At 46.0% G+C, this 15,856-nt stretch overlaps 1 protein-coding gene across 1 annotated transcript in view; it reads left to right on the top strand.

The window, feature by feature from the left end:
* The window catches only part of LOC139407772 (liprin-beta-2-like), a 91,508-nt gene that overhangs the window by 35,697 nt on the left and 39,955 nt on the right, over positions 1-15,856 (top strand). The window contains exon 5 of the mRNA XM_071151635.1: positions 12,444-12,584. Coding sequence (XP_071007736.1) covers positions 12,444-12,584 — 141 coding nt within the window. The remainder of the gene's footprint in view (positions 1-12,443; positions 12,585-15,856) is intronic.

The following is a 15,856-nucleotide window of genomic DNA, read 5'->3' as shown; positions in this document are numbered from 1 at the left end:
TACCCGCTACCGCTCATAGCCACAGCTCATAGCCACAGCGTGTGCTTCTTTACCAAATTAGATCTCAGGAGCGCTTACAACCTGGTGCGTATCTGAGAGGGAGACGAGTGGAAGATGGCTTTCCGTACCACCTCTGGGCACTATGAGTACCTTGTAATGCCGTACGGGTTGATGAATGCGCCATCAGTCTTCCAAGCCTTTGTAGACAAGATTTTCAGGGACCTGCACGGGCAGGGTGTAGTGGTGTATATTGATGACATTTTGATATACTCCGCTACATGCGCTGAGCATGTGTCCCTGGTGCGCAGAGTGCTTGGTTGCCTGTTGGAGCATGACCTGTACGTCAAGGCTGAGAAATGCCAGTTCTTCCAACAGTCCGTCTCCTTCCTAGGGTATCGCGTTTCCACTACAGGGGTGGAGAATGAGAGTGACCGCATTGCAGCCGTGCGTAATTGGCCGACTCCCACCACGGTAAAGGAGGTGCAGCGGTTCTCAGGGTTTGCCAACTACTACCGGAGGTTTATGCAGGGTTTTGGTCAGGTAGTGGCTCCCATTACCTCACTGCTGAAGGGGGGTCCGGTGCGCTTGCAGTGATCAGCTGAGGTGGACAGGGCTTTTAGTCACCTGAGGGCTCGGTTTACCTCGGCTCCCGTGTTGGCCCATCGGGATCCCTCTTTGGCGATCATAGTGGAGGTGGACGCGTCCGAGGCTGGGATAGGAGCTGTGCTCTCTCAGCGCTCGGTTACGCCACCGAAGCTCCGCCCCTGTGCCTTCTTCTCAAAGAAGCTCAGCCCGGGGGAGCGAAACTATGATGTGGGGGACCGGGAGCTGTTGGCTGTCATCAAGGTCTTGAAGGCGTGGAGACATTGGCTTGAGGTGGCTAGGCACCCTTTTCTCATCTGGACTGACCACCGCAATCTGGAGTACATCTGGGCGGCGAAGAGACTAAACCCTTGCCAGACAAGGTGGGCCATGTTTTTCACCCGTTTTGTGTTTACCCTTTCCAACAGACCAGGCTCCCAGAACGTTAAGGCAGACGCATTGTCCCGGCTGTATGACACAGAAGAGCGGCCCATGGATCCTACTCCCGTACTCCCCGCCTCTTGCCTAGTGGCACCGGTAGTGTGGGAGCTGGACGCGGACATTGAGCAGGCGTTGTGTGCAGAGCCCGCTCCCCGCCAGTGTCCAGCTGGGCGTCTGTACGTTCCGTCTGCTGTCCGCGACCGGCTGACCTATTGGGCCCACACGTCACCCTCCTCTGGTCATCCTGGGATCGGTCGGAAAGTGCGCTGTTTTAGTGGAAAGTACTGGTTGCCCACTTTGGCTGAGGATGTGAGGGTTTATGTTTCCTCTTGCTCGGTGTGCGCCCAGTGTAAGGCTCCTAGGCACCTGCCCAGGGGTAAGTTACAACCCTTACCCGTTCCACAACGGCCGTGGTCACACCTGTCGGTAGATTTCCTGACCGATCTTCCTCCTTCACAAGGTAACACCATGATCCTGGTCGTTGTGGATCGTTTTTCTAAGTCCTGTCGTCTCTTCTCTTTGCCCGGTCTCCCTAAGGCCCTACAGACTGCGGAGGCCCTGTTTAAACACGTCTTCTGATCAGGGTCCCCAGTTCACATCGAGGGTCTGGAAGGTGTTCATGGAACGTCTGGGGGTCTCGGTCAGCCTTACCTTAGGATTGCACCCCTGGAGTAACGGGCAGGTAGAGAAAGTTAACCAGGATGTGGGTAGGTTTCTGAGGTCTTATTGCCAGGACAGGCCGGGGGAGTGGGCAGCGTTCGTGCCCTGGGCAGAGATAGCCCAGAACACGCTCCGCCACTCCTTCACTAATCTCTCTCCCTTCCAGTGTGTATTGGGGTATCAGCCGGTTCTGGCTCCTTGGCATCAGAGTCAGACCGAGGTTCCTGTGGTGGACGACTGGTTCCGGTGCGAAGAGGAAACATGGGCCACCCATGTCCACCTTCAGCAAGCTGTGCTGCGCCAGAAAGTTGGTGCAGACCACCGTCACCGCAGTGAGGCCCCGGTTTTCACACCGGGGGACCGGGTCTGGCTCTCGACCCGAAACCTGCCCCTTCGCCTGCCCTGTCGGAAGCTGGGTCCGTGGTTTGTGGGGCCATTTAAAGTCCTGAAGAGAGTGAAAAAGGTTTGTTACAGGTTACCGCTTCTCCCCGATTACCGAATTAACCCCTCGTTCCATGTATCTCTCCTCAGGCCGGTGGTGGCTGGCCACTCCAGGAGTCTGAGGTGCGGGAGGTTCCTCCGCCCCCCCCTGGACATCGAGGGGCCCCGGCCTACTCCGTTCGTTCCATACTGGATTCGAGACGTCAGGCGAGGGGCCTACAGTACCTCGTGGACTGGGAGGGGTATGGTCCGGAGGAGAGGTGCTGGGTTCGTGTTGGATCCTTCAATGCTGCGGGAGTTCCACCGTCTCCATCCGGATCGCCCTGCACCTCGCCCTCCGGGTCGTCGCCGAGGTCGGTGTCGATGCGCAGCTGGATCCGCGCGGCGGGGGGGTGGGGGGTTCTGTCGGTCCCTCTCCTTGTTTGGGCGGTGTTCGGCGGTCGACGTCACCGACCTTCTAGCCATCGCTGATCCATTTGTCATTTTCCATTGGTTTTGTCTTGTCTTCCTTCACACCTGGTTCCAATCATATCGATTACATGTTGTTTCCCCTCATGTCCTTGTCGGTGATTGTTTGATTGTATGTTATGTGCAAGATATGTTCTGGTGTGCGACGAGTTTTGTACCCACTTTTATTATTTTGTATATTTTGGTTTCCTGAGATTTGTGAGCACTTATTAAACGACTCCGTTTATACCAAGTTCGTTCTCCTGCGCCTGACTTTCCTGCCACTAGCACGCACCCATTACAGTAGCTTTGTTAAGTTTTGTTAGCAGCGCACTGAATAATTGTAGCTAGTTGGCAAAGCTTTGATCAGCACGGATATCCGAAACTGTCTGGGCACTGTAAAGAGCAAAATAATTGAGGACCACCATGTCGAAAGCCATGCCAAGCTCAACGAACAGCCTGCAGGACCGACCACCGAGGTTGAGGAGCCTAGCAGCAAATGTAATACCCGCCCATCCCCCACACCACCTGCTGACCAACAAGATCGAGAAGAGCCCGGGCCTATCGCCAGCAGCACGAGGGTAACATCACAACAAGCACCTGCACCTCCGTTACCCCAGCCACTAGACCTGACGACCTGTTGAATCTAACCGAAACTGAATCAGTGGAATCAGAGTTTATTTTGACTCGCACATTCTTGCGAAGTGAAAGCGGAACCACAGCCAGCAACAACAAACGGACCCCACTCCGGGTTCTTCAAAGATACAGCGGGCCTTCGTCAGCAATGACGACTGTGCTGTTGGCACTGAAACGCGATTAACATTTTGGGGGCATCTACAGCAATGTGCGAAATTCCTTCTCCACCCTGAAGAACGTATTCAGTGAACACAGCATGTTACGTCAATGAAAAGCCCAGCTTGTCCAGTTGGCATTTGAGAGGGGACCTGACAAGTACATTTTGCCAGGAAGGAGAATGGAATCAGAAACTTCAACACTGCATCGGGAGGCTGTTGCAACTCGTCTAAATGGTAAGTTACAAACTTGATGGCGCTCGCCGCCGTGCCAGAATGATTTATTCATTGGTTTTCCCTCATGTAAGCCTACTGGTTGTTTGGCAAATGTTTGTATAGTATAGTTTAGGCTTTTGCTTTTACATCAATGCATATTTTAGATGTATCTGTGATTCCTAATGTCATTGTTTGCTTTTGCGGATGTAATTTCAATTGACAGATATACAGCTTTGCTTTTATTTGATGGGTATAGGGACAATAACCAATGTGGGAAAATTGGTCGTGCTCTGAGGTGAGCCCTGGTGCAGTGCTCCTGTTGTCCTGGCTGTCCACTATGGTGGTGCTGAATTTGGCAGCGCATCTAACGTTATCCTTTCATCGCGCTGACTGGCGGTAACCTTCTGTCCATGGTCCTAAATCGATGGTTATGGTGTGTGCTGTTTTAATGAGCGCATCTTGGGCTACCAGTCTTCATGGGGCTTCTCTTCAACATCGCTTGCTTTCTTGTGAGCAAAATGACAGTGTATATGGCTGCATTTCAGATAGGCCTAGATTTTTGTACATTTTGCATGTTGCAGTAGTAGGACCAATACCGTGTGTAGCCTACCAAAACAAGTAGGAAAACGTTCACTCTGTTATGATTAATTTGCATTACACACAGTCGCTGTGTGACAGGCTACTGTAAAAGTGATGTCAGACCTATGAAAACGACACACTTAGCCTACTTATCCGCCCCTCCCTGCTCTCTTGCTATAGCTTGTGTGTGTAACAAACTCTCCCACACAGAAAATATTGCGCACCTGGAGAAATGGTGGCTTAGTTACGCTCATGGCATAGTGTCACACATTTGACAGCATTGTAGATTATGGTTATAATGATCAAAGTTTAATCTTTGAATCTTTGATAGCCTAGTGGTGCTCATCTTGCCGAGCTGCCATGTTTGTGTTGGTATGTGCAAAGCATGTGTAGGCAGGCCTATGGCAGCTACGGTTGCATTTCCGATACACTTGTATCGGCATATCATATTGTGCTATTATATAAGACGGGTACATTTCAGATACATTTTTTGTACATTTAAACAGTAGTAGGACCAATCTTGTTTTAAAGCATTACTACTCGTGCCACCCATGGATTTAAAATGCCCCCTCAGTCATGTCATCCTGGAGTAACTCACCTCGATTGCACAAAGCTTGTCACTCAGAAGATGGAGGGAAACAAAGTTCACTTCCTTTCGGTCTTACAAGGTGACTTCCTATGGCTTACTGACTCCATTGTGTTATAAGAGCAGAGATTTTTATGGGAGTGGGCTCTACTAAAAACAGACAGCATAGTCTTTCTGAATTTAAAACAGCACAAAAAATGTGACTCTAAAAATGTCCGCTCTAAGTGCACTGTATAGTTTAGGTGCACCCATATTAAAATAGATTTACAGTTGAAGTCGGAGGTTTACATACACTTAGGATGGAGTCATTAAAACTAGTGGAAAATTCCCGAAAATGATGTTGTGGCTTTAGAAGCTTCTGATAGGCTAATTGACATAATTTGAGTCAATTGGAGATGTACCTGTGGATGTATTTCAAGGCCTACCTTCAAACTCAGTGCCTCTTTGCTTGACATCATGGTAAAATCAAAAGAAATCAGCCAAGACCTCAGAAAAAAATTGTAGACCTCCACAAGTCTGGCTCATGCTTGGGAGCAATTTCCAAACGCCTGAATGTACCACGTTCATCTGTACAAGCAATAGTACACAAGTATAAACACCATGGGACCATGCAGCCGTCATATCGCTCAGGAAGGAGACGTGTTCTGTCTCCTAGTGATGAACGTACTTTGGTGTGAAAAGTGCAAATCAATCCCAGAACAACAGCAAAGGACCTTGTGAAGATGCTGGAGGAAACAGGTACAAAATTATCTATTTTCACAGTAAAACGAGAGCTATATTGGCTTAACCTGACAGGCTGCTCAGTAAGGAAGAAACCACTGCCCTAAAACCGCCATAAAAAAGCCAGACTACGGTTTGCAACTGCACATGGGGACAAAGATTGTACTTTTTGGAGAAATGTCCTCTGGTCTGATGAATCAAAAATAGAACTGTTTGGCCATAATGACCATCTTTATGTTTGGAGGAAAAGGGGGAGGTATGCAAGCCGAAGAACACCATCCCAACCGTGAAGCACGGGGGGTGGTAGCTGCAGTTTTGCTGCAGGAGGGACTGGTGCACATCACAAAATGGATGGCATCATGAGGCAGGAAAATTATGTGACTATATTGAAGCAACATCTCAAGACATCATCAGGAAGTTAAAGCTTGGTTGTAAATGGGTCTTCCAAATGGACAATGACCCCAAGCATACTTTCAAAGTTGTGGCATTATGGCTTAACCTCTAGCGTCGAGCAAACCCGTATCCGGGGGCGTAATCATAGCCTCAAGCTCATTACCATAACGCAACATTAATTATTCATGAAAATCGCAAATGAAATGAAATAAATATATTCACTCACGAGCTTAGCCCTTTGTTAACAACACTGTCATCTCAGATTTTCAAAATATGCTTTTCAACCATAGCTACACAAGCATTTGTGTAAGAGTATTGATAGCCTAGCATAGCATTAAGCCTAGCATTCAGCAGGCAACATTTTCACAAAAACAAGAAAAGCATTCAAATAAAATCATTTACCTTTGAAGAACTTCGGATGTTTTCAATGACGAGACTATCAGTTAGATAGCAAATGTTCATTTTTTCCAAAAAGATTATTTGTGTAGGAGAAATCGCTCCGTTTTGTTCATCACGTTTGGATAAGAAAAAGATCCGAAAATGCAGTCTCTACAACGCCAAACTTTTTACCAAATTAACTCCATAATATCGACAGAAACATGGCAAACGTTGTTTAGAATCAATCCTCAAGGTGTTTTTCACATATCTATTCGATGATAAATCATTCGTGGCAGTTGTGTTTCTCCTCGGAAGCAAACAGAAAAATACACGCAGCTGGAGATTATGCAATAATTGCGATGGAGGACACCAAGCGAGCACCTGGTAGATGTAGTGTAAAATGGTCAATCTTCCAATGATATGCCTACAAATACGTCACAATGCTGTCGACACTATGGGGAAACGACGGAAAGTGTAAGCTCATTCGTGACCCATTCACCGCCATATAAGGAGACATTGGAACACAGCGCCTTCAAAATCTGGGGCACTTCCTGTTTGAAATTTCATCTTGGTTTCGCCTGTAGCATCAGTTCTGTGGCACTCACAGACAATATCTTTGCAGTTTTGGAAACGTCAGAGTGTTTTCTTTCCAAAGCTGTCAATTATATGCATAGTCGAGCATCTTTTCGTGACAAAATATCGCGCTTAAAACGGGAACGTTTTTTTATCCAATAATGAAATACCGCCGTCAGAGTTCCAAGAAGTTAAGGACAACAAAGTCAAGGTATTGGAGTGGCCATCACAAAGGCCTGACCTCAATCCTATAGAAAATGTGTGGGCAGAACTGAAGAAGCATGTGCTAGCAAGGAGGCTTACAAACCTGACTCAGTTACACCAGCTCTGTCAGGAGAAATGGGCCAAAATTCACCCAACTTATTGTGGGAAGCTTGTGGAAGGCTACCCAAAACATTTGACCCAAGTTAAACAATTGAAAGGCAATTTTACCAAATACTAATTGAGTGTATGTAAGCTTCTGACCCACTGAGAATGTGATGATAGAAAAAAAAGCTGAAATAAATCACTCTCTCTAATATTATTCTGACATTTGATTAAAATAAAGTGGTGATCGTAACTGACCTAAGACAGGGAATTTTTACTTGGATTAAATGTCAGGAATTGTGAAAAACTGAGTTTAAATATATTTGGCTAAGGTGTATGTAAACTTTCGACTTCAACTCTAGCTGTGTGTACCAGGACACCGTGCCAAACAGCCTTTGGATCGTCAAAAGTGGATAGGTCTTGTCGCTGCCTTATGTGCCAGTAGGATGTAAGTAAGCCATGTTTGTTGTGGCGGTAGGGAGGGGGACGGGGTGAGAGTTGTCCAGTTTGTGCTCTTACCATCAGAGACAGGGGTGAGGGGTTGTGAGTGGAGAGGAGCCATTGAGCAGTGTCTGCTGATGCCTCTTATTAGGCTGTGTGTGCATGCCAAACATTGGCTACCCAATTTAGGAATCAAAAAGCCCTCTGTTTGGGCTTTTCAACTGCTCCTTTGTCTACTCTGTGATTTTGTCTCATCCAGCCGGTTTGCTGGTAAAAAGTGCATTTGTTGTTTTTCAGTTTAATTGACCTCAAATTCCGAGAAGATTTTTTTATTTTTTTGTACATAAGCACAGGTCTAGGGGAAAACCTTTTTTCCCCCTCAAGTTGTCATGCGGAATATACAATAAATGTTTATTTATGTTTAGAGACCACAGCCACTGGTGTCTACTGTCTACAGTGCTCTGTGGTGTGGCTGGTATCTCTTAGCAGGTCCCTTGTGTTTGACCTTTATCGATAACCAGACACTGTCTATCTTCACATTGTTTGGCTCCATTGAAGTTTTTAATGAGATCTGTTTAAACAATGTGTGTGGTGTGATTAGGCAAGGTCAATGGCAAGGTTGATCTTTGTCACTGCTGTTCTGAGCCTGGAATGGAGATAGCTCTTTTCTGAGTGTCAAGAGAATGCTTCTCAGTATCTTCTGCCAGTTCCAGCAAAAGCTAATGGGTGAGTGTGTTGGGCAGATTATTTCGTCAATCGACTCATCAGACCTATACTCACTCAGAGCGAGTGTGCAAAGCTGTTATCAAGGCAAAGGGTGGCTACTTTGAAGAATCTCAACTATAACATATATTTTGTTTTGTTTAACACTTCTTTGGTTACTACAGGATTCCACATGTGTTATTTCATAGTTTAGATGTCTTCACTATTATTCTACATAGTAAAGAAATAGTACAAATAAAGAAAATGAGAAGGTGTGTCCAAACTTTTGACTGGTACTGTATGTAAATCTGGTATTTCAGCTTTTACATTTTTTTATAAATTAGAAAAGAAAAATAAAAAAATATGATTTTGCTTTGTCATTATAGGGTATTGTGTATCGATTGATTTAATCAATTTTAGAATAAGGCTGTAACCTAACAAAATGTGGAGAAAGTCAAGGGGTTTGAATACTTTCCGACAGCACTGTATTAAAGCAAAAAATGCCAGAGACCCCAGGAGTTATCGTAAGACAACTCCCGACAAGGGCCAGGATACAGCCCTTGGAGGGAGTTGTCACACGATAATTCCGGGATTGAGTTTGAGAGCATTATTGCTTTTCTAAAACAGTTGCCAACATATTTCTAAAAATATGAATGCATTTTTTTCGTAAAACATTATTTTAACTAGGGATGCACAATATCGAACATATCGGAATCGTCCGATATTAGCTAAAAATGCCAACATCGGTATCGGCCCGATGTCTAGTTTAATGCCGATGTGCAAAACCGATGTCAAAGCTGACGTGCATACCTATTTAACGTAGGTACATGACGTAATGACGCCAAGTCAAATTTGGGGAAATTAAGTGTATAGGCTTTTTTTCCAAGGGAGATGAAGTTGAGTTTCCTGCCTGGGCTGCGTGAGAGTGGAATTATGACATAACCATGCCATTGTATTTTGTGAGAGTTGTTGTCCCACAATCCCGCATAAACAACTCCCGCATATCAACCAATTAGCATCCAGGGTCCAAACAACCCATTTTATAATGCAATGTGTTCTATTTAATTCTGTGATTCCAACAACCAGAATGTCATAGTGACATCCTCATTCTGAGAAAGGAATTATTCAAAGCAACCATGACAACAAACACACACACACACTAAAGGCTGATTAGCTACCTTGTTATCTGGCTAGCCGCTGACAATGTCTTAACTTTAGAAATGTTTTATTCATTATTACAGGAAAATAAATTCACAAGATTCATTATTAACAAGTTAATGGCGAGCTAATTTTAGAATGTTCACTCTCATCGCTGTCTCAGTCAGTTAACCATGACAATGGATGCAGTGACAGGGTCAAAGTTGATCTTTTTTCATCAATCTGTGACAAGGAAACCGACAGTCCCAGTGACGGTCTAAAGGCATTGTAATTATCTACAGACATGTCGATAGACAAAGTATTAACCAGCCTAGCCTACCCCTTTCCTGCAGTCAAATAACGAAGAGGCCTCATGGATGGAATTAATCAACATTATTATTGTTTGTTTTTTACGCCGAAAGTCCGGTCAAACGGTTTTTAGATGTTTCAGTCTTCTGTGATGTATATAAAGTGTATTGTTGGGATGCAAATTTTTTTTTTAACACATTTCAACTCTATATCTGAGATGGTACAGGTGTCTTCTTTTTTTAAGCCCATAACTAAGTGTGTGAGGTGTATACTTTTGTTTCAAAGTAGATTTGTTTAAGACTACCAAGAAACACTCTGCGTGACCCTGTTTTAGCCCACTGCAGTAAAAGGCTAAGAAGGAATATTTGCTATTAGAGGGCCAGTCCAGTCCAGGATTGCAGGTTTGATAGCTTGACCGACCACACATCCCCCTTCCTTCTCCCTGTGTCCTACTTGACCAAGCAGGTGAGGGTACAGTTGCAGAGAGTCAGTGGCATCTTAGCCGGTCTAGTGGTTCCAGATCTCTTTTGGCTGTTTAGCCAACTATGGGTGTTGTCTGCCAAACATACTGTATGTCTTAGGAGTTGGTTATACGGCACCAACAGATCTGCGACCAGGCTAGTGGCACCTTGGGTCTGCTGAGAGGTCTGACAGACTGACACACCTCTGGCTCTGGTCCCTGGCCCAGGGAAAAGAAGAGGTCCTGTTTCAGAGGGACAAAGAGGGGCTTGGCCCCGGACTCTGATCACTGTCTCGGAATATCATCATTGGTCTGATCACTGTGTCTGACTCTGAACGCCTGAGTGGCATGTTGACCTAGTCAGGCTAGTCAGCCACAACACTCAGAATGAGAGCCCATAGCAGTTCAACACAGTCCAATCAAGCCTAGATAAACGGATAGTTGGATATCAGAACGCCACAGCCTGCAGAGCTAGTTAGGAAGGGCTGATAATCCTGCATGTGTTTCACTTCTTAGTTAGTTCAAAGGAAGGATTTCATCAGGCTTAGCCAGCTAGCTACAGTGTCAGCTGTTGGGCTTTTACAGAAAAGACCTTCAAATTGCTTCTAAATGCTCTGCTGATCCCGCTCAAAGTAATGCCGGTGTTGGGTTGCAAATGTCACAGGGTGCCACAACTTATTTATCAGATTTTATTTTCAATGTATTTCCCTTGAGCTGTGGTGATTACAGGGGTTTGCATACAGTCCGTCTACACAGACTGTATTGGGTTCTTCGGCTGTCCCCATATGAGAACCCTTTGAATAACCCTTTTTGGTTCCAGCTAGAACCCTTTTGGGTTCCAAGTAGAACCCTTTCTACACAGGGTTCTACATAGAACCCAAAATGATTCTACCTGGAACCCAACAGGGAACCTGGAATGAGAAAAGGTCATTTTATGGGGACAGCTGATAAATGAATGAAAAAGGACAGCTGATAAATGAATGAAAAGGGACAGCTGATAAATGAATGAAAAGGGACAGCTGATAAATGAATGAAAAGGGACAGCTGATAAATGAATGAATGAAAAGGGACAGCTGATAAATGAATGAAAAGGGACAGCTGATAAATTAAAATGGCGCCGGAAGAAATGGCAGCAGTTTTACGGGCGCCCAACCAATTGTGCTGCTACTGTTATTTTTCACTGTCTTTTTACTGTTGTTTTTGTTTCTTTACTTACTTATTGTTCACCTAATACCTTTTTTGCACTATTGGTTAGAGCCTGTAAGTAAGCATTTCACTGTAAGGTCTACACCTGTTGTATTCGGCGCACGCGACAAATATACTTCGATTTGAAGAACCTTTTTGGAACCCTTTTTTCTAAGAGTGTATGTGTCTGCCTGGTGGTAGGGAGTTGTTATTTTTCATGTGATGTTACCAAGTGGCTTGTAGTAAAGGTGCGCTATCTCTGAACAATTTATCTACAAAAGGGTATTGGTCGGGGTATTTAGGATAGCTTATTGCAGATCATGCATTTAGGCCAAGGCCTATGTATTGCTGTCTTGGTAAGGGATACCTAATTCAAAAGTATGATGGCAAGTTATTTTAAGGAGAGAGTAGTATTCTCTGGAACAGGAACCGAAATCAGCCTCCAGTGACGAGGGGTGTTGGGAAATCCATAGGGCGTAAGGGAAGTGTGTTTACTGTGTGTGAAACCTAGAGTCAAAGCTCACCCACCCACCCGCTCTATACACACACACACACACACACACACACACACACACACACACACACACACACACACACACACACACACACACACACACACACACACACACACACACACACACACACACACTGCTCCTGTCCCAGGTCTTTTGAACATTTTAGAGTCGGTCTCTTAACTTAGTGTTCTCTTTCTTTCTCTCTCTCTTTCTCTCTCTCCCTCGCTCCCCCCTCTCTCTCGCTCTCTCTCTCTCTCTCTCACTCTCTCTCCCCCTATCTCTCTCTCTCTCTCTTTCTCTCTCTCTCTTTCTCTTTCTCTCTTTCTCTCTCTCTCTCTCTGTATTTCTCTCTCACATGTCTGAGTCAGACAGAGGAAGTAAAAATAGAGCCACATTGCATTGTGTATATATAGCAGGGCCCGGGCTCCCAGGCTGAACTGTTGGTTTGGGGGAGCTTTATGCCCAGTGGAGCGGCACACTGACTTTATACTTCACTCTGGTCGCACTGCTCAGTGGATAGAGTTGTGTGTGTGTAGGGGAGTGTTAATGTGTGTGTCTCTGCGGCTGTGTGTGCGGTACAGGAGCTGCTGAGCCGGACCTCATTGGAGACCCAGAAACTGGATCTGATGGATGAGGTTTCCTACCTGAAACTGAAGCTGGTCGACATGGACGAGGAACAGAACCACAACGACAGCAGCGAGAACCAGCAGAACAAAGCTGAGGTACGGTACTGTAGTACAGGCTGGGAGGAGGGGAGAGGATGGGTGTGTAAGAACACACAGACTCTGGGCTGGTTTACCATAACACTTGACTTAAACTCAGCCTGTTCTGAAAATGAATGGCACTGTTTTCTCCACTCGGGGCTTTGTATGGTGGCACCATTTACCCTCAGCTGTTAGTAAGATTCCCACAAAGCCCTATGAAGTAAGCCAACGTTGTGTATTTGCAAGTTAGAGGAGGATGGAATGCCAAGTGAAAAACATCATTCCATTACTAAGGAGGTTGGTCTCAGTGAGGTCTCTCTGTGCCTTTACCACTCTAGCCCCAAAGTGTAGCAACAAACGGTAACACTTTACTTGACACCCAGCATCATAACAGCTGACATAACTTGTCATTCATTACCTGTCATAATATGGTAATAATACTGTCATGACCCTATATTTGCACCTGTAGTGACATACACCACATGACCAAAAGTATGTGGAGACCTGCTCGTCGAACATCTCATTTCAAAATCATGGGCATTACTATGGAGTTGGTCCCCCCTTTGCTGCTATAACGAACTCGACTCTTCTGGGAAGGCTTTCCACAACGTTGTAACATTGCTGCAGGGACTTGCTTCCATTCAGCCACAAGAGCATTAGTGAAGTCGAGCATTGATGTTGGGCGATTAGGCCTGGCTCGCAGTCGGCATTCCAATTCATCCCAAAGGTGTTCGATGGGGTTGAGGTCAGGGCTCTGTGCAGGCCTGTAAAGTTCTTCCACACCGATCTCGACAAACCATTTCTGTATGTACGGCGCTTTGTGCACAGGGGCATTGTCATGCTGAAACAGGAAAGCGCCTTCCCCAAACTGTTGCCACAAAGTTGGAAGCACAGAATTGTCTAGAATGTCATTGTATTCTGTAGCGTTAAGTTTACATTTACTGGAAATAAGGGGCCTAGCCCGAATCATAAAAATCAGCAAAGAACATTATTTCTCCTCCACCAAACTTTACAGTTGGCACTATGCATTGGGGCAGGTAGTGTTCTCCTGGTATCCGCCAAAACCAGATTCGTCCATCGGATTGCCAGATGGTGAAGAGTGATTAATCACTCCAGAGAACGTATTTCCACTGCTCTAGAGTCCAATGGTGGCGAGCTTTACACCACTCCAGCCGACGCTTGGCATTGCACATTGTGATCTTAGGTTTGTGTTCGGCTGCTCGGCCATGGAAACCTATTTCATAATCCTCCCGACGAACAGTTATTGTACTGACGTTGGTTCAAGAGGCAGTTGGAACTTGGTAGCGAGTGTTGCAACCGAGGACAGACGATGTGTATGCGCTTCAGCACTCTGCGGTCACGTTCTGTGAGTTTGTGTGGCCTATCACTTCACGGCAAAGCCGTTGTTACTCCTAGACGTTTCCACTTCACCATAACAGCACTTACAGTTGACCGGGGCAGCTCTAGCAGGGCAGATATTTGACGAACTGACTTGTTGGCTAGGTGGCATCCACTGCCGATGCCGCGTTGAAAGTCACTGAGCTCTTCAGTAAGGCCATTCTACTGCCAATGTTTGTCTATGGAGATTGCATGGCTGTGTGCTTGATTTTATACACACATACTTTTGTATATATAGTGTATATTACATTATTTTATGGCTAGTTATGACACCTACATAAGAGTGTCAAAACCTACATTTATTCAATGTATTTTTTCCCTGCCAAGAAGTTTCCTTTCGTTTGAAAGTTTGTTTCTTAGGTCCTTTGTTGATGTAATGAATTCTTTACAGTCATGTTTTTTAATCATCATATTTTCAACAACTTCCCGAAAATACACTTTATAACACTGTCATGAAGCATTATGACCATCCTGTGTCACTTTACTTGGACTAAGAAAATGCACTTTATGACACTATCAAGAAGCATTATGACCTTTATAATCATATAATCCAGATAGGCCTATCACGTACATGCCCATATGTCAGTCATTAGTCAAAAAGAGGGTGTATTGTCCTGCTCCTGAAATCTGCTCCTGCATTTGTCCCAGTCATCAGCAACAGAGCATTGGGGTAGTAGGTGCATGTCTGACATTCATTTGTGTGCAATTACAATGATCATTTAATATTATACATTTTTTTTAAAAAGATGTAAACTTTTCATGTGGCGTTGGCTGTGTCTGTGTGGGTATCATCAGAGCCTCTGCCCTGTCACAACCCCCAGTCTGTCTGTGTGGGAATCATCAGAGCCTCAGCCCTGTCACAACCCCCAGTCTGTCTGTGTGGGTATCATCAGAGCCTCAGCCCTGTCACAACCCCCAGTCTGTCTGTGTGGGAATCATCAGAGCCTCAGCCCTGTCACAACCCCCAGTCTGTCTGTGTGGGAATCATCAGAGCCTCAGCCCTGTCACAACCCCAGTCTGTCTGTATGGGTATCATCAGAGCCTCAGCCCTGTCACAACCCCAGTCTGTCTGTGTGGGTATCATCAGAGCCTCAGCCCTGTCACAACCCCAGTCTGTCTGTGTGGGTATCATCAGAGCCTCAGCCCTGTCACAACCCCAGTATGTCTGTGTGGGAATCAGCAGAGCCTCAGCCCTGTCACAACCCCAGTATGTCTGTGTGGGAATCAGCAGAGCCTCAGCCCTGTCACAACCCCAGTCTGTCTGTGTGGGTATCATCAGAGCCTCAGCCCTGTCACAACCCCAGTCTGTCTGTGTGGGAATCAGCAGAGTCTCAGCCCTGTCACAACCCCAATCTCTCTGTGTGGGTATCATCAGAGCCTCAGCCCTGTCACAACCCCAGTCTGTCTGTGTGGGAATCAGCAGAGCCTCAGCCCTGTCACAACCCCAGTCTGTCTGTGTGGGTATCATCAGAGCCTCTGCCCTGTCACAACCCCAGTCTGTCTGTGTGGGAATCATCAGAGCCTCAGCCCTGTCACAACCCCCAGTCTGTCTGTGTGGGAATCATCAGAGCCTCAGCCCTGTCACAACCCCAGTCTGTCTGTGTGGGTATCATCAGAGCCTCTGCCCTGTCACAACCCCAGTCTGTCTGTGTGGGAATCATCAGAGCCTCAGCCCTGTCACAACCCCAGTCTGTCTGTGTGGGTATCATCAGAGCCTCAGCCCTGTCACAACCCCAGTCTGTCTGTGTGGGAATCATCAGAGCCTCTGCCCTGTCACAACCCCAGTCTGTCTGTGTGGGAATCATCAGAGCCTCAGCCCTGTCACAACCCCAGTCTGTCTGTGTGGGTATCATCAGAGCCTCAGCCCTGTCACAACCCCAGTATGTCTGTGT

The sequence above is a fragment of the Oncorhynchus clarkii genome, chromosome 1 (genome assembly GCF_045791955.1).
Source record: "Oncorhynchus clarkii lewisi isolate Uvic-CL-2024 chromosome 1, UVic_Ocla_1.0, whole genome shotgun sequence".
Taxonomy (NCBI): Eukaryota; Metazoa; Chordata; class Actinopteri; order Salmoniformes; family Salmonidae; genus Oncorhynchus; species Oncorhynchus clarkii.
This window is presented reverse-complemented; position numbering and strand designations above follow the sequence as displayed.